Raw genomic sequence first — 26,804 nt, forward strand, 5'->3', positions numbered from 1 at the left:
TAAATCTTGCTCTGTTGCTGTATCGGAGTATCTAAAAACTTTTTGGGTCTAGGTGGTAGCAAGCCTCAATGAAATGACCCATGATTACCTCCCTTCAGTAAGGGGAACAAAATCCCACTGATTGGAGCATAAAAACACAAAAGGAGGAAGCAAAATATAAATTATTAATCATGGAAATGATAACAATTGAAGTACTAAGCTATATATTCCTTTGATGCAGATATTACATTACCAATAATCCAATGCTACACAGCCCAGATTTCTGTGTTCTGTGTATCCTGGTCGTGGCTGGAAACTGTTATTCAGCCTATTTGGGAGGATATCAACCTGGGGTAGATTTTTGATTATTGGATCTTTTTTAATGTATCTTTTATACAACACCCCCCGCCCCCCAAAACAGCATATCTGAGTGAAGACCCTGATCAAAGATGCTGGACTTGCACCATTCAACAGGTTTTTCTTCCCTTTTGAGCTCATTATTCTTGGTTTATCTTCCCCGACATTTATTTTATTAACATAAAACGGTGCCTTATTACAACTTCTCCCTGATCCCTGTGTATTTTCTGATAGTCTTTACTCACAGGGCGGGAATAAAAGACTGTGAGACCTTAACTTTATTCTGCTTGGGGCCAAGCTATCCAGGTAGGTGGACAATAGCTGCTAAGAAAAGGGCAAGGTGTAAGGGAGTGGAGCTGATAGCGTTTTCCCCAGCTGCCTTTCTTCTCCACTGAGCTCAGCAGGTTGAAGGCAGTGGGCCGGCAGCCAGACACACCCAATTCTTCCAGGCAGTAAAATGATCCTTTCTCTGCCCCCAAGCCAAGCCCAGCTCTTTCTAATAGATAAAAAGGAAAGGAAGTGCCAGCCTGCAGGTTCAGAGGGACTCTTTCTTTTTAAACTCCCCTGAGTCTACACCTTGCTGTTCTTCCCCTCCTCATCTGTAGCTGCCAGATATAAACCTCCCTGCTCGAGCAATCATGTCGCAGCTGACTTCGTTCAGTTCTCGTTCAGCAACTGCCCCTTCTAATTTTTCCCAGGTCCGGATCAGCTCTGTTTCTTCATCCCGTGGAATCAGAGGAGGTGGAAGCTTTAGGAAGCCCGGTGGCTTTGGTAGCGCCAGTTTGTATAACCTGGGCAGCAAGAGGATTTCCCCATCCTACCCTATCTCACCTTCGTCTGGATATGGCGGTGGTATTCAAGAGGTCACTATTAATACAAATCTATTGTCCCCACTCAACCTGGAAATTGACCCCGCCATCCAGAAGGTACGCAAGGAGGAGAAGGAGCAGATCAAGGTCCTCAACAACAAATTTGCAACCTTCATTGACAAGGTGAGATATGGGCCTTTTTGTGATATCAAGAAGTTTCTATAGGCCTTAGTAGTGGGTTGCAACTGTACTCATAATGTTGGGATGTTTCGTTGTTTTTTTTTTCTACAAAGCTAAGGATTCCTTCAGGCTGACTATTTAAGCTGCATTCAAGGAGTGCTTGATTTTCACTCAGATAACTTGGATTTAAACTGTGATGGCTCAGTGACTCTATATTTACCACATGATTGTTTTTAGTAATCCCTTGATTAAGACTGGGTATGGCAGGATAACAGGCTTTTGAACTGATCTGTAAAAGACTGTACATCTTCACAATATGGATATGCCTCACTTTGTTCTCCCATGCTGTCAAGGATGGAGGCTGATACATTATACACACAGGGGAAAAAGGAAGGAGAGATCCCCCAAAATTCAAAATTATTCAGGGAGTCATACACATAGCTATGAGTGCACACATCTGAAATAATTAGTAATTACACTTGATATGTTCTGGAACATTTTTGCTTGGCTCTTAAGTGGCCAAAATGTCTTGTTTTTTACATTTGTGAACCCACTGTTGCAATGTTTTTGAGTTAATGCAGTTCTTGAGAAAGGGGAAAAAATGTATGGATTCCGCCCCATGATGATTTTATGTCTATATATACTCTTCCTCACCTTTTAATGTCTTCTGCATTTTGTCGGCTTGCTCCTGAGAGTAGCTGCACTGAATTCTATAGGGTTTGCTTCTGAGTAATCATGCTTGGGAGCATAATGTTAGATATCTACACAGAGATATCCCATAAGTATTCATTATAAGCCATCTATATACTGTGTTGCCATTTGTGCTACTTGCCCAACAGTTCTGGGTCAGGTTGGGTAGTCAGCCAAAAAGCCAAAGCTCTGAGCATACAAAGTAATTGTCCACTTACAAACATTTGTTAAGGTACTGCTTGAAGTTAAACAATGACGCTAAACAAAGTGACTTATGACTGACCCCACAGTCATGTAACCAAAATTCAGGAGATTGACAATGGTAGCAATAAAGGAGAATATTTGTAGCTCAGGGTTGAAATGAGGAGTCCTTAGTGTCTCTCTGAGCTTGGCAATGGGCATGTACAACTGCAACATAACCATAGTCATGCTTGTCATTTGCGACCTTTGTCAGCAAAGTCAATGGGGAAAGCCAGATATGCTTAACGACTGCATGATTCCCTTACCAACCATGGTAAAACAGGTCATAAAATAGGGCATGGCTTACTTATTAACCCTTTTGCTTAGCAATGGAAATTCTAGTCCATTTTGGTTGTAAGTTAACATGTCTCCTGAAATGTTATATCCCCCCCTATTAATGTAATTGATTCATTTAAACCTTAGAGAACAATGTGCAGTGTAAGAATGAATCTCTGCTTAGCTGTAAAACTGACCAGGAGGTTTCTTTGTTGGAAACTGAAGTCTGTAACCTCTCCCACCTCTTAAACTGATAAAGAGAAAATGCAGTACATTCCTAGAGCTCTTAAACTGTTCGGCCACGCAAAAGCTAAATAAATATCAGAAGTTCAAAAAAGCTTGCAAAACGTGTAACTAAATTCAGGCATGTGTTTCACGTTGACCCATGGCTAAAAGGCTGGCTTTAAAACCAATTGGCTAAAACAAAGATTTATCCATTGAGGGTTATTTTTTTGTTCCTTTTGTTCCTTTTTTGCAGCTTCCCTCCCTCTGCCCTTCCCTATCTACTTAATATTGCCAGATAATTCATTCTTTGACCCTCTTTTCTGTATCTGAGCATTATTCAAGGGGGTCATTTTCTATCTAATTTTGTGGCATGTTCACATTGTCCTGGAAAAACAGCTGTTCTTTAAAATGTGCTTGTGGGTATTTCTCAGGTCCGGTTCCTTGAGCAACAGAATAAAATTTTGGAGACCAAGTGGAGCCTCTTGCAGCAGCAAAAGACCGGTACGCGGAGCAACCTTGCATCCATCTTTGAGGCCTACATTAACAACCTGCGGAGACAGCTAGACAACTTGCACAATGACAAGGGACGGCTGGAAGGAGAACTGAAGAACATGCAGGATCTTGTCGAGGATTTTAAGAACAAGTAATGTATTCATAACGGTTTTTGTCGAGTCAGGGAGGCTTCAGGTGCCTCTGTGCAAAGCATCCCAGGTTTTCCTTTAGGGGGAACAGTATCTAGAAGAGAATTCGGGTCTAAAAAGTGTGTGGGCTTTTTTTGGGGTGGGGGGTGGGGGGTGGGGATAGAAGTTCATTGCAAATTGCAGTTGGCCCTATAGAGACTCATTCTCAAACCAACGTGTGTTGAATTGCAAATAAGCAATATGAACTCATGGATGGTTGAATCCCTAGTATAGGTCTCCTGCATGAGCAGGGGGTTGGACTAGATGACCTCTAAGGTACCTTCCAACTCTGTTACTGTTACCTGTTACCTGAAATAAGCCCTGGAGAGGTTAGCACAGAGGCCTCTTCTTCATTCTTCTTTACTTGTATCAAAGGAGTATTAATATTGTTCAGAGAAGGATGAGAAACTAGTGTTTGGATTACTCACATTATATTGCTATTTCCTTGTAAACGGAATAGCCTTAATCTGACAAGATGATTTTTTTTTTAATCATTGAAAGAAATAAGATTGAATTGTTCATACAACACATATTTATCTTGTGAACTGTTGAATCTTCTGTGCAAAATATATGAAGCAGATGCAGAAAGGCAAGCCATTCTGTTCATGGTAGTGGCTGGTAAAAAAAAAAGTGTCATGTATTTATAATTGCTTTGACTGTTTTTTTATCTAACCATAGCAACAATGACTTCTAAAGTACAGGGTACTAGATATTAAAGCTATGTGTGATTCAAAAATTACTTGGAAGCAATTTGCACAATCCCAGACCATCTCTGTTATTCATTAAAGCAGTTTGGTTGGATGAGGCTGTGCTGATTCAATATTGGTGAGAGACCACAAGGAAGGTAATTACTGTAGAATCTGCAGTACAGTCGAGTTCAGAAACATATGAAATGTAGTAGTTGCAAGGACCAAGAATATTAGCAATGTAGAATTATGTGAACTATAGATACTGAATGATATGCACTTCTTGGCTGCTTTCCATCAATAGCTGAACATTTATTTTAATTTAATTTAATTTAATTAATTAAATTTATATGCCACCCCTCTCCGAAGACTCAGGGCGGTTCACAATACATTTTAAAAAATAATTATAAAAAAACACTGAAAAATTAAAAACATTAAAAAGATTAAAAACTCATTCACGCCATTCATAGCCAGATCTCGCCAGATCACAAGAGCGAGATCAACGGCCCCAGGCCTGCCGGAAAAGCCAGGTCTTCACCGCTTTTCAGAAGGCCAATAGGGTGGGGATGGTCCGGACCTCAGGAGGCAACTGGTTCCAGAGAATGGGCAGCCACAGAGAAGGCCCTCCCCCGCGGTCCCACCAGCCAGCATTGTTTAGCTGATGGGACCTGGAGGAGACCAACTCTGTGGGATCTTACCGGTCGCTGGGAGCTATGCAGCAGAAGGCGGTCTCGAAAATAGCAGTTGAAGAGAAATTAGGGGTCAATCATATAATGCCTAGGATCCAAACATAGGCCCTGTTAGTAAAATAAATAAAACAAAACAGAAAATTTGAGAACATTTGGCCAACGTTCCCATAACATACAAGATTCAAGTAGTCTAAAGAGTTTCAGTCCAGAGAAATTTAGATGAAGCATTTCTGCTTATTGGATTGTCAGTGCTTAGGCTCAAACTACTGGACAGTTTCTTGGCCTTAATGTTCATGTCACAATATAGATTCTTCCTGTAAAGGTGAAAGGATGAATAACCAAAAGGATTAGGGTAGGGAATTTAGAACAGCTTGACCTGTTAAACTGGAAAGAGGATGGTAGGGATACAACATATGGAATGGCATATAGCTATAAAAATTACTCAAGGTTAAGAAGGTTAAACATTGTCAGACAGGTTTTTTTTAAAGGCTCAAGCTATTTAGAAATGACATAGTCCTAGTACAGCTGTATTATAGCTGCGTGCGACAGAAATGTTGGTTGTTAAATTAGGTTAAAATGTACTAGAATAGTTGTGGCTGAGTATGACCTACACATAGCCATTAAGATCTCCAGCCTGTTTAACCTACTAATTCTGAACTCTTTAAGACTGGCTGAGTCTGGCCAAAATGGAATCTAAGTATGACACAGCCCTTTTTGCATAATACCATTTGCTGATTTGCAAAAGGGAAAAAAAACTCATTTAAATAATTCAGGAGACAGCATTAAAACGCTTCTGCCTGATGCTTACAAATCTCATACAAGGGGCTTTCCAGCAGGTGTGCAGATAACTGTGTAATGGCTTAAAAGGTTCACTTGCAAAAATTTCCTCAGGTATACAGTTTCTGGAGGTGCAGAAATGTGGGTGTTGAACAATTAGTTTCATCCGCCTGAACTCTGCATGTGTACTTTATGGGCAGAGACAGAGAATGCTTTGTCTACTTTTCTACCACATATCCTTGATTTAATGGTGTGAATTGTCCTGGAGCTGTTTTCTGTGTGGCGTTCTGTATTTTGGAATGGAAAATTGCTAGAATCTGAAGGAGTTGTCATATAGTTAAAGCACAGTATTAGCCTAGATAGCTGTGTCACCCTATTTTAGCTTACGCATTGTTTACAAATCTGATGCAATCTTAAACCAAGATTGAATAAAGTAACAAATAAAGCCACTATTGCAAAGCAACTCTTATAATTATAAATATCCTTATAATTTGATCCATGACTATCCAAGTTATATTAATATACATATATTCTACAGTAATCATGCTGCTGTGGTGTACTTTTTATATGTAGCAATATTTTACAACCCTGTTTGTGACATTAGCAGATAATTTATATTAAAGTCCCATGAGCCTAGGAAAATGTTTAAGGGAAGAACCAACCGTCTTGATTCAGGTGCAGTATGGAACAATTCATTCAATAGATTCTTCATTGGTTCTACTTGGGCATAATTCTTTTAATATTGGGGTTTTATTAAAGCTGCCCTCAAAAAGTGCTGATGGTAAGGCATTAAAACAGGCTTTAGAAAAGGCCCACCACCAATACTTAGAATATGAAAGTGAGAACAAATATGGAGGTGACAGTGGGGAGGGAGCCACTGTGTTCTCTGAAGGAGTGATATATTCTTATAATTTGGCTCAACACAATATCTTATTGTGCGATGACAACCTTAACTATCTCTACCCTCAGTAACAGACACTGCAGGTAACACTGCATGTGCAAAATTTATTTGTAATATTCCATCACCTGCTAGTTTTATGTATGGTTGTCCCTTAAAATTAATGGCACCTGTAAATTATGGCTTAGTCAGGCAAATATTATTTGCAAACTCTACCTTCAGTTCTGGGGAGTCCAGCCTCTAATCGCATGACCACATTAAGGACAAATCTAGTGAACTGAGAAGGAATTCCTTAAAAAAAATTTCTTATTTCTTTCACAAAGTATGAATGACAGCCTACCTCTGCCTCATATAGTGGTGGAAAAGTGATTTGGCTGTGAAAAGTTTAAGATCGAACCAATATTAAGAGGGAACCCTGGCTTAAATAGAATCTCAGAAGAGCCCCTGGATTCCTTTGCGTTACAGAAAAGACATAGTTGGATTGAATTTTACTGCTTCATGAAGTTTGGATACTACTCTTAAAACATTGATGCTTTCAACTTGTTTGATGGCTTGATTGTTTATGAGCTTTTTACTTAGCTTAGAAAATGTGTATACCGATAGTTATCTTTAAAGTCAAAATACTTTCTAAAGAATTCAGGGCAGGGTGCACAGCTCAAACACAAATCCTTGTTTTGTTTTGTCTTCTCAATGTTCTGTGAGGTAGATTTCACTGAGAGCAACCCAATGAATGATTTAAGAAATTGTATGGATGATGGAGGATTTTGAGTGAGATTTTTCTCAGTCTGTGATCCATTCTTCAACTATATATTCAACTATATGCACGGTTATGCTGATATGGCAGACCTTGAATTTAGGACTTGCTATCTCATCTGTGTAATTTAAGGGTATAGTAAATTATAGTCTAACTCTTCCACATTAGGAGCCATTTTAAGTGGACGTATTATAAATCCCTCCCCTCCACGAAGTTTCTGGATTAGCTTCTCATGCAATCAGTTCATACAAAGAGCATGCCAGCAAGTGAAAGGTCATTTTTTCCCTCCTATCTGTTGAAAAAGGGAGGTGGAGGAAGGACCTACACTACTTTATCTGCTGATAGCTCTGCATTTTACCACAAAGCACATCCGCTGTTATTCACAAAGCTCCTGTGGAGACAAAGGAACAAATGGCGCTGGATTTGTGTGAAAAGCCTCTTGCTGAACTTGTGTAAAAAGGCTCTTTGCTTCTTACAAACGTCCAAGAGAAACGGACTCCTCGCCTATTTTGCCTCACCCGGTCACACCTGTTATGTTTAAGAAATGAAAAGTTGGCACACGAGTTCCAATAAGAATGGAGAGCAAACAAAACTGATAAAACACCTGAGGGTGTGTCTCTGTGGAGGAGAAAGTCAATAACTTATTAATGTTTTGCCAAAGCATACAAGTTACAATACGGATGTCTGGAGAAAGGGAGGAGCAGCTTGAGGATAGGCCTTAACTAGGCTTTTTATACGATCAAGGGGCACCAACCCCTTACATAGCAGGGATAGTTCTGTGTGTGAGACACCAATTGTGCCATAAGCAGCTTAAAAAGGTCTTTGCTTTTATGAACTCCTGGAATTTGTGAGTGGGTCTCTTAGAGCAGGGGTCCCCAACCTTGGCAACTTTAAGATCTGTGGACTTCAACTCCCAGATTTCTTCAGCCAGCAGAAATCTGGAAGTTGAAGTCCACAGATCTTAAAGTTGCCAAGGTTGGAGACCCCTGTCTTAGAGAATATTCTCTGCATCTGCTTTAAATTACAATCCCCACAATTTTTTGCAATAGGAAAGAGCCATGGCAGTTGTTAAGTTTTAGGAGTTTTAGGTTCTTCCAGAAAGGAAGAAATTTGCAGATTTTGAGAGGTCATCATGCACAACAGGAGAGGAAGAAAAATAATTTTATGCTTTCTTTGTTCATCAAGTTAGGTTTGTCCGTTCTAGCCGAAAACAACCCAGGAAATAATTCTACCCTTTCCTCATTTAATGTAGACATGGGTCATGCTTGGCAGAACCCAGTCTGAGAAAAGATAGACAGGATTTTTAAAAGAAAAAAATGTTTAATGATGGATTGAGGTTTGTGTAATATAAGCACCTGCGCAGGCGCACACACAAAGCCCTTCTTCCTCCTGGTAGAAAAGAGGCAAAAAGGAAATTGGAAATGAAATGAAGAAAAGAGGAGCTATAATGGGCAGGAAGAGAAAAAGGAACAAACGGAGCTCCAGCTGTAACTATTCCCTATTGTGGAGGATCAGTTGGCCGAATCAATAAACCTGGAAAAGACCAGGTTGTAATTCTCAAAAGTCCATTTGTCTTACAAACTCATTTTGTGACTTTGAAAAACTTCCCGGCTTGGGCTGAAATGGTCATTTCAGTTTACAGCACTTTATATTTGCAGAAGCTGGCACCCGACCTACGATTACAACTTTTGACCAAGCTTGATTTGCACATTTCCAAAAGGGAGAGCAGAAGAAGGCATATAGTACAATACACTGAAATACAATCTATGTTAATCTAATAAGGACAAGTGACCCCTTGTGCACTGTTGCGCAGGGGAGAGAGAGAGAGAAAGAAAGAGAAAGAGAGAGAAAGAGAGAGAGAGAGAGAGACACACACAGAGAGAGACAGAGAGAGGAGAGAGAGACTGACACACAGAGAGAGACACGGAGAGAGAGAGAGACAGAGAGAGAAGGAGAGAGAGACAGACAGACAGAGAGAGACAGAAAGAGACAGAAAAGGAGAGAGAGACAGACACAGAGAGAGACAGAGACAGAGAGAGGAGAGAGAGAGAGAGAGAGAGAGAGAGGAGAGAGAGAAAGAGAGGAGAGAGACTGACACACAGAGAGAGACACGGAGAGAGAGAGAGACAGAGAGAGAAGGAGAGAGAGAGAGACAGACAGACAGAGACAGACAGAGACAGAGAGAGAAGGAGAGAGAGACAGACACACAGAGAGAGACAGAGAGAGGAGAGAGAGACAGACACAGAGAGAAAGACAGAGAGAGAGAGAGGAGAGAGACAGACACAGAGAGAGAGAGACAGAGAAAGAAGGAGAGAGAGACAGACAGAAAGAGAGAGAGAGAGACACACACACAGTGTTTTGTTTGTGTAATCTTCACACATTTAAATTGGTTCTCAGCAACTTTAGCTGCTACAACCAACACCAGAGGCGAAAATACTGAAATTATTAATCAATAAAGTAATAAATTTATTAAAATAAAATTATAGAAAGTTGTCCTCTGTTTCATTGCCTTCAGGTGCACATAATTTCCCAAATATTATTATTTTTTAAAACTGCCCAACTTCTTCCTTTGAAGGGCATTTGACATGCAGAGACAGTAAAGTGAAAAGGGAAACACATTCCTATAATTTTGCCTTCGTGATTTGCTACAATATTGGCAAATGTAGTCTACTGATTGCAGGCTGCCTGCAATTTGGCAGTTCGAATCTCACCAGGCTCAAGGTTGACTCAGCCTTCCATCCTTCTGAGGTCAGTAAAATGAGGACCCAGATTGTTGGGGGCAATAGGCTGACTGTGTAAACTGCTTAGAGAGGGCTGTAAAACACTATGAAGTGGTATATAAGTCTAAGGGCTATTGCTATTGAAATGGAGGTCTCTTCATATCTCCAGGGCTGTTTTAAGTGTCATAACCATGATTATGCTCTTGGCTGTTGTAGGGCAAAATATATTTCAATGAAGGGTAACTGGTCAGACTTAACAATAGACATGTGTCCATTTTTTCTCTGTTTTTAGTAGGTGACTTCTCCTTATTTGTTTTTTGTTTGTTTGTTTGAAAACTGATGGATAAGGAATCAGAGTTGTTGCCAACCGCACCCTGATTTCTGCCATTTCTTTTAACCCTACCTCAACAGAGTAGAGAATCTAATTTTCATAAAGGCAGAATTTTCAAGGCTATTTATTTGTTTGGCATTCTTTCTGCATTCCAAAGACTGTCTGGCTTGCAAGGATGCAACCTTCTTTGCAAAAGCACTGTATTCTCTTTTCCAAATTCACACATAGTTTTCAGAAACTAGATACTGTCTGTTTAAAGCATTCATTTGAGAATGGACATTCCAAGTATCTATTGCATATCCTGTTTGATAAGTGTATTTTATGCCTATTTTGTACAAGCTGGCAAATATTCAATAGGCCAGATAACAGCTTTCAACAGCTTAGTAGCCAATATCTACTAGATCATGAACTATTGGAACTGAAAACAGCATATCAGTATATCTTTATTTTATTGACAGTGCAGTTCTATTGGGAAAGATGGGAGTGTACATGCTGATAGCCCCAGGGTTAGTCTGTCTACTGTTAGTTAGTTTACTTTATTGTCATTGCACCTTGTACAATGAAATTAAATGCCATCTTCAGTGTACATTATAATTATAAAAATAAAACACAAACACACATCCTTCACATTCTATACAATTGAATTGAAAACTTCTGATACTGCATCAATATTGCACTATACAGTAGAATTCAATATAATTACTGCTCTGGGACAGAAGCTGTTTTTCAGCCTATTTATCCTTGTTTTTATTATCCTGTACTGTCTGAACTTTCTTAAGGCATCAGGAGCTATAAAGCTCTTAGGGGAGCTATAAATGATTAGGGGACTGGAGGCTAAAACATATGAAGAACGGTTGCAGGAACTGGGTGTGTCTAGTTTAATGAAAAGAAGGACCAGGGGTAACATGATGGCAGTGTTCCAATATCTCAGGGGTTGCCACAAAGAAGAGGGAGTCAAACTATTCTTCAAAGCACCTGAGGGTAGAACAAGAAGCAATGGGTGGAAACTAAACAAGGAGAGAAGCAACTTAGAACTAAGGAGAAATTTCCTGACAGTTAGAACAATTAATAAGTGGAACAACTTGCCTGCAGAAGTTGTGAATGCTCCAACACTGGAAATTTTTAAGAAGATGTTGGATAACCATTTGTCTGAAGTGGTGTAGGGTTTCCTGCCTGGGCAGGGGGTTGGACTAGAAGACCTCCAAGGTCCCTTCCAACTCTGTTATTCTATTTCTATTCTATTTCTTCCAAAGAGGGGAGAGGGCAATGATCCTCTGAGCAATGATGTTAACCCTCTGGAGCACTTTCCTATCTGCCACTGTGCAATTGGCTAACCATATATAGGTGCAGTAAGTTAAAATACTCTCTATGGTGCAGCGGTAAAAGGTCACCAGCAGTTTTTCATTCAATTGTTGTTTCCTGAGAAGTCTCAAGTCGTATAATCTCTGCTGGGCCCTTTTGACCAGTGCTGCAATGTGAGCACCCCAGGTCAGGTCCTCTTTTATGATAAAACCCATAAACATAAAACTGGCCACTTGCTCCACTCGGTCTCCGTTGATAAACAAGGGCTGGATGTCTGATCAATTCCTTCTGTAGTCCACTATATGCTCCTTGGTCTTATTGGTGTTAAGGACCAAGTTATTGTTTCCACACCATGAAAGCAACTAATCCACCTCATCACAATAGGCAGATTTCCAGACATCCCTTGTCAGTCAGATGATGCTAGGCTACATGAATCAAGCGCTTTGGTATAAAGCAACATGCTTTCTGGTAATCATATATATTTGGGAATAAATCCTCTTTGGTACAACACAACTTAATCTTCAATAAGCAGGACATATCTAAGCTTATTGTTCTAGATTTGAATGTCCAATTTGACTTCTCAAAATTGAAGGTTTAACATGAAGAATCCTGTTAAAAGATACATTTTCATTTTCTAAAATAGCAGGGTGAGGGAAAGAAACTTGTTGATTTCCCTAGGGTGAGATACATTTTCACTTTCTGTGATGAGTAACTCATGAGCCTATTTAAACCATCTGTCTCTTCCACATTCATCACAGGTATGAAGATGAAATCAACAGGCGCACCTCTGCAGAAAATGAATTTGTCGTGCTCAAGAAGGTAAGAGTCTATTAACCTAAATTTGCATGTTGTGCTATAGATGGCAGGGTTTTGGGTGTGACAGGATTTTACTAGTACAATTTCTGTAGCATTATATGCAGAATAACCCTAGAAATAGTATCTTTAAACAATTGGAATAGATCAAAGTAGAAATTTAATTTTACTTATTAAATTTATTAGCAGTACATTGGGATGTAAAATTTTATTTTAGTGATGATGTCCAAATCTCAAATGTCTTCAAATTTAATATTAATTATGGAAATGTGAACTTTTGGGTGGCATCTGTTCTTGTCCATACACACGAAAAATGATGGCATCACCACAAACTGCCAATGGAGAAAGGATCATCTATTTATTTTCAAAGAAAAGAGAAAACTATAAACATATAAAAATAAGTTGTTAGCCGAAAGAGTTACAGACATTTTTTAATGTCAGGTTTTTATTTCTGTGCAGAGATTATTTTCTCATGGGAAATATTAACTAGTACAACCTGTCATCTCCACTATAAAGTGAATATTCCATATAGAAACTTTGAACGGAATAAAAACTGAAATTAATAAACATTCTGAAAAGAAAATTCTTGCAAACATTAACTCAACTTTTTATGAAGCATGTAAATGATAGGAAGAGTAAAAAAAATTGCATTTTAAAATCACTTAAACACACTGCTGCAACCACCAAAATCCTCAAAAGGATATCTTTCTATTGCAAATTGGTTTCTTTCTTTCTTTCTTTCATTCATTCATTCATTCATTCATTCATTCATTCATTCATTCATTCATTCATTCAGCTGTTGGATAGCCCTGATGCAAGAATTACATTGGGGTATAATAAATGTAACACTTATTCCCCTATTATACAGTTACAGCACTAAAACCATGGTTTTATATTATGTAAACAGGTGTTTTTCTTCTTTGTATACAAAGCAAACAAATGAGACGGAAGAAGAAAAGAATAAAGGATACACAGCAAGGATAGGTGACCTACCCAAGGTCAACTGAGTCATCACATGGAGAAGAAATTTAAGGACAGACTACATATTATCTGAAATGGAAGACTTGCAGCTACCTTCTTCCCCTTACATAGTTTAGTATAGGAAAAGAAAACTTATTTCCAAGCTTAACAAAAATGACTGTGCCATAGGAGGAGAAGACAAGTGTAATTGCAACTAAAAGGATAAACTTCTCCTTCCCACTTGCAGTGGACTCAATTATAGCTGTGCCTTTAAATAATAATAATGTTTAAAAAGCCATAGTAGCCTGCTGCATAATCAGTATCATCTATAAGGAGCCCCTGCGGACTTTACTCTGCTAGTCATTGCCAATTATAGAAGGCGGAACTCATCTCTATTTCAAGGGCCATTGAGGCAGTGATATCTGAAGATGTTTCTGCAGTCATGTGGTCTGCATAATGTCACAGAGAGCTGTTACCTTCCCACCGAAGTGGTACCCATTTATCGACTTGCATTTGCATGCTTTCAAACTGCTAAGTTGGCAGGAGCTGGGACAAGTAACAGGAGCTCAACCTGTCATGTGATGCTGGGGTCTCGAGACCGGGCCATTGGCTTTCCAGCCAACAAGCCCAGTGTCTTAATCAATGAGCCATCGCACCATCACAGTACCATGTGTACCTTAATGCTAAATCATTCTGACAATTTCATTTTAGGGCAGGGGCAAGGATGATTAAACCTAGCAACAAAGAGATGAGATTCTCCATTACCAGGTTGTTGTTGTTTTTCTTTGCCCATGGTAGCAATCTCATCCTTTCCTTCTTCTCCATTTCTCAAAAACGTAAGTTGCTTTTCTTCTAATGGTTTCTTTTAGGATGTTGATGCTTCCTACATGAATAAGGTGGAGTTGGAAAGCAAAGTGGATGGGCTGACAGATGAAATAAACTTCCTGAGGGCGCTTTATGAAGCAGTAAGTAAACTTTACTGTCGTTTTCCCAAAATCTGGTACCATTCAGGTATGCTGGTTTACAATGCCCAGTCAACAAGATGCATATCTGGAAGATACAAGGTTAAGGAAGAATGTTTGTGCTATTGCTGTCTTTAGCTCAGGCACTGATCTCCTTACAGAGGACAAATTAAGTGATCCTTGTAAAGAATTTATTTAAATATTTATATATGACCTGTTAGTTTGTCATTCTCAAAAGTTGGCATGGGAGGAGAGATTGAGCAAAGTTGTTTTACAAAGGGAGGGGAAGAATTAACAGAAATAAAGATTACTCATTAAAAGAAAATATATAACTTAGCAAATAATAATGATAAGCATTCGTGATGACAGTATTCAGCTTTAGCATCTCATACTGCCCAGTCAGTATCTAAAAAGGAAACATAAAAAAGAGGAAAATTAAATTCTCTCATAAATTTATTCAAGGAAAACTAAGGGAGGTCATTTTCTTCTAGCAGTAATTTAAAGATGCAGATGTAACAATTGTAATCAAAGAAAGCAAATTATGGTTCTCCATTATATTTGAGCCTTGAGAAGTATTATTTTAACTGAGTCTGTATTACTTTGTAAGCCAAAATGTGGTTTGTTTAGTTTTGACATTTTTTTATCTTTTTAAATTTATTGGCTGCTAGACTCCAAATGGATTAATGTGATGTGTGCACCCAGACATTATAACTTATTCAACAAACCACGATTAAGCAAATATTAGTCTAGTGCAACGTGCAAAGTACACTTATAGCACCTTTTGGTTAGATTTAACTTCATCCTTTGACTGAATAGGCTGCATCTTTTATAATGTGATTTTCAAGGAGAACTTTGCTTAAGCGAAGATTGGTTCTATATTCCAAAATTCCACTGAAAAATTCAGTTTCCCTATATAAAGAGGCTCAAAAATTAAATTCAAGCTTGACATGACATTGAATACAAAGCTGTTAGAAATTACAAGCACTGAAATTCTACTGATGTAATAATCTATATATTTATTTTTCCTTGTTCTGACTCCCTTTTCTTCATAGTCTCTAGGTTATTTGTCAACCCTGTCACAATTTAATGTACAAATGGCTCTGTGGTGGAAACCTGAAACCCTTGCTAAACATATCAAGTTGCTTTTCTCACATGATTCTTTTGTGCAGTAGATGGATATCAAAGGAGTTTTACAAATCCGGCTATTTTAATGAGTTAATATTGGTTTTTCTGTATGTATATGGCACAATGAGCTGAGCTAAGTCAACTTGCATGACCAGGAGAAAGTTGCTGCCACTTGTTCATTGATGCTATTGCCAGGTCTTAATTGGGGTATTTGTTCTCATTATTTTTTCTGTGTTTTAATAGAACCTACGGAGGGGAAAAAAACATGTGTCTTCCTTATGTAGCAATGGCTTATGCTTATAATTCAATGTACATGTACATTGTACATAATACAAAGCACATGTAATTCAATGAATACTGAGCCGCCATTCTGATCCTAATCCCATGAAAAACTGCCCGTATTAATTATCACTCTTATTGAATATTTAATTAAAGCAAGAAACTTGGTTTCAAAGGCTACCTCATTCCTCTCTTTAGACTTCAACTGTTGTGCTGGTACATCCTCACCAGAACAACACAGGAAGGGCAGCACACAACTAATGTCTGGGTTTTTTTTTTCCCCTTTCAGGAACTAGCTGAAATGCAGGCCCAGATCTCTGATACATCTGTTGTTCTTCAAATGGACAACAATCGGAACCTGAACTTGGACAGCATCATTGCTGAGGTCAAAGCTCAATATGAGGATATTGCTAATAAGAGCAGGATGGAGGCAGAAAGCTGGTACCAAAGCAAGGTGAGCAATGGCGGAAAAGATGGGTTTAAAAGGGAGCCCACTGCGTGATATCCAGTAGATTATTGATAACGGCTTGATGCTGTATTATAGTTTTCAAATACATTGCAGATGTTTAAGAAAGCCCCTTCTAGGTACTGACGTTGTTGGATAGCTGCTGCAAATGAATCTCAAATTTATGATTAATATGGATACTTTTTCTTGCCTTCATAACATATTTGGAACTTCTATTGTATCTCCGACATCGTTAAATCTACTCCTTTGAGTAGAAGCTGTAATGATATCACCATCAGTTAGCCTTTTCCTTCGTTATGACTGTTCATTTTGCAATGCCCATTGGATGAATTTTTCAGGAAATTTCTCAAATAAGCAATAGACAAATGTATATGTAACATTGGAGATATGTGATAAGAGATTGATGTTGTTTGTGTCCTATCCCTTCTAGGAATTTTTCCTAGTTTTCCACAAACTGTCTTAATAGTCATTTATACTCTTTCAGCTCACTCTCTCTCCTAACCTTCTCCCTCAATTCACACATACATACCCCATTCACCTGAAGAAATTTACATGGGCATTTTATACTTGTCATTCTAGCCTCAGAAAGGGGTCAGTTGCTACTTGGAGCAAAGAAGATATTTTTTTTGTCTTTGCATAGAAAACAATTCTGAAACTTGAAGATTATGTATAGTTCCAGGATGTGATAGGGAACTGAGCCCAGGCAGGAGCCTAGAATGAGGAGGGGAAGACTAGCAACCTCCCTTTATATTTTCCACAGCATATTTTCTGAATCTTTTATTAATTTTAGTTTGAGGTCTTGCAAGCTACCGCTGGAAAACATGGAGAAGACCTGCGGAACACAAAGAATGAGATTGCAGAGATTAACCGCTTAATACTGAGGCTGCAAGCTGAGATTGAAAATACGAAAAACCAGGTGAGCAAGAAAAAGAAATACTAGCCTCTCTCACTACAAAAACTACACTGAGTACCAAGGAATAAGACTCGAGTGTGGTATAATGTCATGCCCAGCCCCAACAACCCAACTTACCATCCCACTTACAATTTAAATCCTTGCAGGAAATAGACCACAGCTGGAACTATAATGTTGGATTTATGGTTTCTTTTTAAAGCCAGATGTATCTATCTTGTTACTATAAAGAACTGCAAGAAAAAGCAGGTTGAGATTCTATCGCAAACTTGGTTGGAGTCAAAGTTCTTTTGGTAAAAAGCAGGGATAATAGATTATGGAGAAATTGGAGCCCTTTATAGCTGCTGAAATGTTAAAAAAAGGGGGGGGGGAGATCTGGCCACACATCTGTTTCCTTCATTTTGGCCCTCACCTACCTAAGTGTTGAATTCATGATGTTCCAAGCCATAATCGTTTCCTTTTTTTTCTGCTTGGGCAGCTTTGAATAAATAATATATAAGTTAAAAAAATACATCAACCCCCACCTGCTTATATAATTGTGCTACAGTTACCTGCAAGGATTGGATATTTCATGATAAATGAAGTAGACTGTTTGCACAAAAGTGAGAGTTAAGTTATTGTCTCTCCATACTGTGTGTTTGACTTCAGGGCAGGGAGACTTCAGCAAACATTCAAAGAGAAGCAATGCAAATACAGGGACCCAGGGGAATTCACTTCTAAATGATGAATGGGAGGTCTGAAGCCCAGATGTTTAGCATTACACCCTTCTTCTACACTCTTACAATAGAGGGAGTGGCGGACCTAAACATTCCCTGCATAGCAAATGGCTAGTAATTTTATCTCATATCAACAATGCAATAAATGATTGTGGCATGAATGGTGGGCAAAGGGCAGATGATTAGATTTCCCCTCCCTCCTTTTTCCTTTGAGATTGCTGTTTCCTGATCCTAGATGCATATGAAGGCATTTTACCTTTCACCTTATCAATGCTAGGGCAGATGATGATAGACTGCTTACCATGAAGATTTGCACAAGTCATTTTGGAAGCCCTCCTGTTCCCAGAAGCCCATTTTTGGGGGCATGGAGAGAAAAGTACCTCCCTGTGTCTTGTTCTCAGACTAAGGAACATGCTCCCTTGGGAACATGCATTTGACACGGATGTTGGATTAATATTCATTCTCATATTGATTTTAAATGCTGCGGGTCACATTTCTTGAACTCCTTTCTAAATTACTGTTCTCAATGATTTTTATTTATTTTTTATTTATTTATTTTATTGGATTTATATACCGCCCTACTCCCGAAGGACTCAGGGCGGTGAACAGCCACAGAATAAAACACATAAATACAAAAATTTAAAATAGAATAAAAATGAATTAAATAATTTGGCTGAGACAATTTAAAATACCCAATAATTTAAAAACAAATTAAAATTTACATTTAAAAGGGGAGAAGATTTAGGCCAGGCCAGCTTGATGAAATAAGAAAGTCTTGAGCGTGCGACGGAACGTGCGCAGATCCGGGATCCTCCGTATCTTCAGGGGGAGCTCCTTCCAGATCGTAGGTGCCCCCACAGAGAAGGCTCTCCCCCTAGGGGCCGCCAGTTGACATTGTTTGGCCGACGGCACCCGGAGGAGCCCCTCTCTATGGGAGCGTACTGGCCGGTGGGAGGCTATTGGTGGTAGCAGGCGGTCCCGTAGATAACCAGGTCCTAAGCCATGGAGCACTCTAAAGGTGATAACCAAAACCTTGAAGCACACCCGGAAGACCACCAGGAGCCAGTGCAGCTTGCGCAGGAGAGGTGTTACATGGGAACTCCACGTCGCTCCCATAACCACCCGCGCGGCCGCACTCTGCGCCAGTTGGAGCCTCCGAGTGCACCTCAAGGGGAGCCCCATGTAGAGAGCGTTACAATAGTCCAGACGAGAGGTGACGAAGGCATGAGTGACTGTGCGTAGGATTGCCAAGCAAAAGCATTTATTGACTTACTGACTACAGGTGCCACGAATTGGGTCTGCTCTGGGAGGGGGGAAGAGACAGAAAAAGTTGCATATGGGCCCTTCTCCCTTAATATATCAAATTACAAGTACACTGCTAGTGATGTTTGTGCATTGATTTAAATAGATCAGTTTATTTAAAAGCTTTTGCTTCCTCTACAAAGAGTTCTAGATGACTGAATCATGACTGCTAGCACAAGTTCCTCAACCCTGTTTTACAAAGTCAGATTATTGGCTCCTTTAGTGGAATCTATTTTTGCCCTGCCAGGGCTTTTCCTGATCTTCAATAAGTAGTTTCCCAAATGTTCCAACCTGAACTCTTTGTACTTGTTGAACTACTTTCAGTATACAATGCAGGCACTGTACTGCTGCTGACCAATGCTCTCCTCCCCTTTGTCCCTCTTTTTCTTCTTAAAGACACAGCACTATTTGCTGGACTATGACCTAGAGGGCAGTGTATCACTGTACAGAATCAGTTGAATGATTGCACTGACTTCTAAAGAGAAGTTAATGCCTTGCTGTTCTATGGGATGATTGTGATCTGCCGAGATAGAATCGATTGAAGCTCCCTTTACTTCCCAGCTGTTTTCCCCTTCTTTTTGCAGGAAAGTTTTTATTTTCTTGTGTGAGTACACTGAGAACTGAGATTCCTCACTAATAGTAGGAAGAGATATATAGTCCATTTGATGGCTTTAGCATACCATCACACCATTCTCAAGATATTCTCTTTAGCTATTTTAAGACACCCTCCTGGTCATTTTAAAGAGTGCAATTGCAAACGAAGCAAGACAAGTGGACAGGAAGAGGGTGGCATATAAATAAAAATAATAAATAAGAAGAGACATATAAAAATAACCAATTTGGAGTTTTCTGTCTTTTATTCACCAGAACTATTTGATGCAGGATGCTCATTCTTTTTTTGCCATGACTTTATAAAATAAAAATACAGGAAAAACAAAAGTTAGAGAACTAAAAGAAAGAGAGAAGTGCAAAGTGAGAAAAAAGTTGTGACTTTCAACTTTTTTCAGTAGTGTAAAATGCAAACAAAATACACAACATAAACGTTTCAAGCTATTTATAAAATTTTAAAAAAATCATTCTAATCATCAAAACCTAAAGTGAAAGTTTCATTTGTTTCAGTTTCGAGCAAAAAGTCCAGAAATAGAGCAATAACAAAGCAGAAACAATAGAAATGAAACTGACAAAGTTCTTCTCTTTAATTAAAACAGTCAGATTCACCATCCCTCTAACTCCATCACCTTTAACATCTACTCTTCCATTGCAGGAATTAGTGTGTCTTTCCATCTTTGCTGTTGTCAACATAGATAATAAAACTCCCATTGATCGTCTCAGAGCGAACCGGTTTGCTCTCAGCTGTCGGTTCGCCCAAATTGGTCTGAACTGGCTGAATCCCACCCGATAAGCAGAAGGAAAAGATGCAAACGGGGTTGAATATTGAATCTATAGAAGGCTTGAAACCTTCTACTTGCTGAGATGCTTTCTTTATGGCTAGTAACTTTACAATAAAAATTACTCACCACAAGTTCCTGGATTCTTGTAAACTGACCTAACAGGCTCAGTCTTGCCTTGGCAGCTGAAGCCAACTTTAGATTTTTTATTTTTTTTTCTGGTCACAGTTAGGGATTGGTTCTGAATATATTTCCTGTAAAAAAAAAAAAAAAGTAGCAAAAGAAAAAAGAAAAAAAGAAAGGATGAATGGATGTCCCCATACAATACCCTTTGGAGCACTTTTCGTTTTCTCCTCCTCCATGGTGGATGAAATGAAAAGGCAGAACGTCTGAGTAATTCTGTCCTCTTGGTCTGTCTCTCTAGAATGCCAAGCTGGAAGTCGCCATTGCTGAAGCAGAGGAACGTGGTACACGGGCTGTCAAAGACGCCAAGGGGAAATTGGAGGAGCTGGAGCTGGCCCTCAACAAAGCTAAGCAAGAGATGGCCCACCAGCTACGCGAATATCACGAGCTGATGAATACCAAGTTGGCTCTGGATATTGAGATTGCTACTTACAGAAAGCTGCTGGAAGGGGAGGAGAGCAGGTATGTGGCTGGAAGTAATATTCTGATCATTGCACCAACTTTATTAGGGCTGCAGTGTTCAGTCAAGTGGGTTTTTTTAAAAAAAACCAATCAAGGTTTTATGTCCCTGTATGGATTATATATAAAATAATCATAGGCAACGATCATTGCCTATGGAAGCGATTGCCTCTTCTAATAAGACTTCTGCTGTAGCACAAACATCTAAGGCCAAGAAGGCATTTAGTTTTTAAAAACGGTTGTTTTTTTAAATATTTGTTTGTTTATTTATAAAATATATTGACCACCCATCTTACCACAGGGTAATTCTGGGTAGCTTATGTATGTATGTGTATGTGTATATTTATTGTATGTATGCAAGTCTTGGCGTATTTGGGTCTTTTCCTGTATAAGATTGAGAGTATCTTGGCGACGTTTCGATGAGGTCTCACTCGTCATCTTCAGGCTGGTGTTTTCAGCTTCGTGCTTGTGTGAGCATGTATCTCTCTCTCTCTCTCTCTCTCTCTCTCTCTGTGTGTGTGTGTGTGTGTGTGTGCATAGTGGGATTCAAAGCCCATTGCTACCGGTTTGCTCATGTGTGCGTGTGTGCTCGTGTGCGATACTTTTGCGCATGCCTCCCGCCGCCGCCACTACTGGTTTGCCTGATTCGGGGTGAACCAGTAGCAACCCACCACTGGTGTGTGTATGTTTGTGTGTGTGTGTGTATGTATAAATAGTCAGAGAATGGATCCCACTTGATAAAAAAGCATCCACAAAAGAGACCTAAAATGAAGATGGATCGATGACATCAGCAAGTATTGCGGGCCCAATTGGCAAAAGAAAGCTCAAGACCGTATTGTTTGGAAACGTGCAGAAGAGCCCTTCATCCTGCAGGCAATGGCTAAAATGATGTTGATGATACATAAATAACTTAATACCAACTGCTAAAGTCCACTATGTATATGTATCCGCTTTGTACATTTAATCCAAAGTTACCTTTCATTAACTGAAACGCCTATAGTGAAATGATTGAAATTAAGTGAATCATGAAGGAGATCTATGCTTTGTCCTTTAAGCTTATCTGACTCGTATTGTTGTCAATTAACAACAATAAAGGACTGGGTGGGGGACAGTAATCTTCTGGATCATTAATCCCATCCAACGTAGTATTTCTCATCTTCTTCCTAAGGCCAACAGCACACATTAATTAAAACCGGCAAGAGTCAGTTAGCTGTCTCTTCTGAATATTTTATTAATAATGTTTTGTTTCCTTATTGCCAAGACTAAAATCTTTCAATTAGAAAAATGAACGGGTTTTTTTTTAATTGCTTGTGTGCTTATTTCTCACACAATAGGTTGTCTGGAGACGGAGCTGGTTCTGTAAGCATGAGTAAGTTTACTTCTTATTTCTTGACTTCTTTTCGGTATATATTAAACCCCAGGGACCACAGATAATGGAAATCATCCCTTAGGGCAGCAATTTTTAATTTTCTCCAAGATGAAAGTTTCCCCTAGGCTTCCTCACTTAGTGACTGCCTTGTATAATGACCAAAGTTCAGTGTTCAAAAATCCCCTTAGTGATCAGTCCTCACATTTATAAACTTTGCAGTGTCTTTCTGCATTTATTTTCACTTACTTAGCCGATGCCAAATTGTCCTCAAACAGAAGGTACCCCAATTCAGCTGAAGGAAGTGGCAAGAAGCAAAGGAAAACAGAAAAATTATAAGCATAGTCATGGTCATGTCATTTTCACTTAGTGACAACCTTGCTTAATGACCATGTTATTGATCCCAATTGCAATTGCTAAACAAGGACTGGCTGTACTTATAGTTGTGTTCGAAAAAATAGGAGATTTTTTGGAACGCAAAATAGCTAGGAAAAACATTTAGACTTAATTAAAATAAGTGTAGAGATTATTTATTTATCAAATTTATTTATTTATTTATTTGCCTCCTATCTCACCATGGGGTAATAAAAAAGAAGAAAATGAAAGCAGTTTGAACAGAATAGAAATAAAATAATAGAACAATATAGATAGAACTCAATTTACGGGCACAATTGAACTCCAAATTTATGTTGCTAAGCGACACATTCTCATTGTATTACTTTCTCATCGTTCATTTTATAGGTAGCAATCAATTTACAATCTCACTGTTAAGTGAGTTTTGCTCCATTTTGCGACCTTTCTTGCCACAGTTGTTAAGTGAATCACTGCAGTTGTTAAGTTAGTAACAGGGTTGTTAGGTCTGACTTTGCTTGTCAGAAGGTCGCAAAAGGGGATCACATGATCCTGGGACAGTGCAACCGTCATAAATATGAGTCAGTTGCCAAGCATCTGAATTTTGATCATGTGAACATGGGGATGCCGCAGTGGTCATAAGTGTGACAAATGGTCATAAGTCACTTTTTTTCAGTGACGTTGTAAGCTGAGTGCTACCTGAAAAATAAACAATAAGAAAGGAATACAACAAGGATACATCAATCCGATAACCCAAAAATGGATGGGTGGAGAGCATAGAGCAAGGAGGGAGGGGAGGTGGAGTCTGCCATCAATCCGGCAGCCACTTCCAGTGTGGAAATCCCCCATTTGGCCCCCCAGGCCAACCGGTAGAACCAGGTCTTCAGGCTCTTGTGGAAGGATAGGAGGGTGGGGATTCTATAATAGCTATGCATTTAATAATTTCATCTTCTATCATGTTAAATATCACATTTTGATAATTTGGAGCAATTTCTCAGGGCCATACTCAGCTGTATGTTCCTTCGCTTTAGGGCCATGATGGCGAACCTGTGGCACGCATGCCAGAGGTGGCACGCAGAGCCCTCTATGTGGGCATGCACGCCTTCGCCAGCTGCTCTTCTGGGTTCCGTTGCACGCATGCATACTGGCCAACTGCTCTCTTCCGGGTTCCATTGTACACATGTGTGCCAGACAGCTGGTCTTCATATGAAATGGAAATTTTACAGTATCCTTCCCCTGCCATGCCCACCAAGCCATGCCACGCCCACCAAGCCACACCCACACCCAGTAGTAAAATTTTTTGAAACCCACCACTGATTCAAGGATACAGAAATAAAGGCTAATATGCAAGATGTTAACTTCTATTTTCATAAGAGATATTCTCAGTCAGGAAGGGATTCAGAGACTGAATTTTGCCTTTCATATCAACAGCTTTCTTATGAAAGGTAGAGTGAAGAATATGTATTTATATTTTTTTATGTAGATCTACTATAAGTGTCCCGGATCCATAATAATAGTTGCATAAACTAAATAAGTGTAATGAATATGGTTAATTCTCAGTTAATTCTCATTGCCAGCCAATCTTGATAGATTGAAGAAATCGGCTGGAAGCTGCAGAATGAAATTTAACAAGAGTCAGGAGCCCAGGACAGGATGTGAGAAACCTGGCTCAATATTAAAAATGTACTTGTAAAATACATTCAGAACGATGAGAGACGGAATCTGACACAGTAGTGTAAGGTCACTGCAAAGAAGCCATTTGTACATTTTAGTCATGTCAACAGAAGTAGAATTTCCAAATCGGGGAAAATAGTAGTTCTGCATTGGTCGGACCGCCTTTGAATACTGTCCTGGGCACTACATTTTAATAAGGATTTAGCAAAGGTCAGTGAACACGATCAGGTGATGGAAAACTAAGTTGTATGGAGATATATTGAAGGAACCAAACCTTGAGAAGAGACAGCTGGGGATGGGATATGGTAGCCATTTGAAAATGTTTAAACCAATGAGAAGAAAGCCAAGGATTTCTTCCTCTTATTTCAGAACAGAGGACATCGAATAGTGAAAGTCAGTTACAGGGATGTGTATTCTGAATGAATATTGGCAGCAGCCATCTTTATAACCTGAGGAAATATCTATTAGATTATTTGTGGTTTTGAAACCAGTGGTGAACCATCAGTTTCAATAAAGAAAACAAAGGGTTTCTTTGGTTGCCTTATCCTACCTCAGTCAAAGAAGATAGGATGGTCAATCAGAGATCCCAAAATCAATGTGGCTTCACCACACTGCCATGTTGCAAGTCAGCCTACTCTATATGAGATCTCTGAGGACAAGGGAAGCCAACTGAATGGGAGAGCAAGAGAGCCAAAATCACCTTTCATATAAATGAAATTATAAATTGTGGCCTCTGCTGAGCCATAGTTAATGTGTCCACTCCCTTCAAGAATCAAAGCTTGCTGTTGTTGGCAGAATATTTGTTAGAATATTCCAAGGTGTCTCACTGTTTCTGCTAAACATGACATGCTTTTTTTGTATACTGCAGCTATGGTCAATTCCACTGGTGGTGGTACTACATACAGCAGCGGAAGTGGTCTTGGCTATGGTGGAGGATTTAATCTGGGAAGTGGAATGGGCACTGGAGCTCTTGGTTTTACCTCTGGAGGTGGCTCGAGTGGCCTGAAATCGACATATAGTGTGACAAGCACATCCAGGAGAAGCATCAGAAATTGAAATAAGCAAAGAAAGAATCATCACTGAATAAAAGAAATGTCCCTTCCTTTCCTTGCAACAGAGAAGAAAATATGGGCTTGGGGAAAGGGGTTGTTTTGTTTCAGCACCCCAAAATGGCCGCTGATGATGATACAAATCTCTAAATTCATGAGCTCCTCCCTACTTACTTTAAACACCCTTAATTCTCTTCTTGTCCCCATTCAGACCAAGGAGAACTTCGTTGTTGACAACAGAGTAAACCTTGGTCAGAAAGTAACCACATGCTCTGGCTTTGATGTAAAAAATGTGCTGCATTTTCCTATCTGTTTTTTTGGGGGTGGTGAAGGAGTTAAATTCATACAAATAAAGCTGAGGCTATCTTACTTTTCTCCTAAACGATGTTCTTCTGTGATTCTTTTCACTTTTCTTCCATATACACTGGATAAAGAAGAATGGATATGGTGCCATGTTTATCATCCACTTTTTTAAAAAACAACAACAACTGATCAGCCCTTTGAATTCTTGCCTTATCCCAGCCAAGATAATTATTTAAGGCTGAAGTGGAGAGAAGGCAGGCAATCAAATAACTTATAAGATCCAGACGGTAGAGCTATATGCTGTCATTAAGAAAACTAGGAAAGGGTTGTTCCTCAGGAAGTTCACTTAAGTAGTAATTACGCATTGCTGCATAAATTGGGATTTTATGAAAACAGAAACTTTTCTATGCTAGTAGCTACTGAAAAGTCTTCAAAAATAGTTGTTTTGGTACCTTGACATGGATAAAGTCTTCCCATTTGGAGTTCAGCCACCTCTTTATTACATTCAGGCCCTTCCTGGGCTGTTAAAGCTGCTCAGGAAGTGACCCGTAGTTGGGTCCTTGTGATGGTATTAGCTTCCTTGAGAAAGGGGTAGTTTCTCCTGCAATGAAAGAAGTGGTGATGTATCCCCTCCTCAACAAGCTGGACCCAACAATTTTGGACAGTTACAGTCTAGTCTCCTAAAAAAGTCTTAAATCCAAACAGTTAAGATAAGCAATCTTGGTGAAAAGATTGATGCATGCACAGAATAGAATAGAATAGAATAGAATAGAATAGAATAGAATAGAATAGAATAGAATAGAATAGAATAGAATAGAATAGAATAGAATAGAATAGAATAGAATAGAATAGAATAGAATAGAATAGAATAGAATTCTTTATTGGCCAAATGTGATTGGACACAC

The 26,804-nt window shown here is 39.2% G+C and overlaps 1 protein-coding gene across 1 annotated transcript; it reads left to right on the forward strand.

The window, feature by feature from the left end:
* Positions 1-700: 700 nt before the first annotated feature.
* LOC117662706 (keratin, type II cytoskeletal cochleal-like) lies at positions 701-25,978 on the forward strand. The gene is made up of 9 exons (XM_034412245.3): positions 701-1,328; positions 3,188-3,399; positions 12,352-12,412; positions 14,236-14,331; positions 16,022-16,186; positions 16,989-17,114; positions 20,939-21,159; positions 22,491-22,525; positions 25,416-25,978. Exons 1-9 carry the CDS (start codon positions 975-977, stop codon positions 25,601-25,603), a joined length of 1,458 nt encoding a protein of 485 aa, XP_034268136.2. The 5' UTR covers positions 701-974; the 3' UTR covers positions 25,604-25,978.
* The last annotated feature ends 826 nt before the right edge of the window (positions 25,979-26,804 follow it).

Source organism: Pantherophis guttatus, chromosome 2 (genome assembly GCF_059756535.1).
Source record: "Pantherophis guttatus breed Tessera chromosome 2, ASM5975653v1, whole genome shotgun sequence".
NCBI lineage: Eukaryota > Metazoa > Chordata > Lepidosauria > Squamata > Colubridae > Pantherophis > Pantherophis guttatus.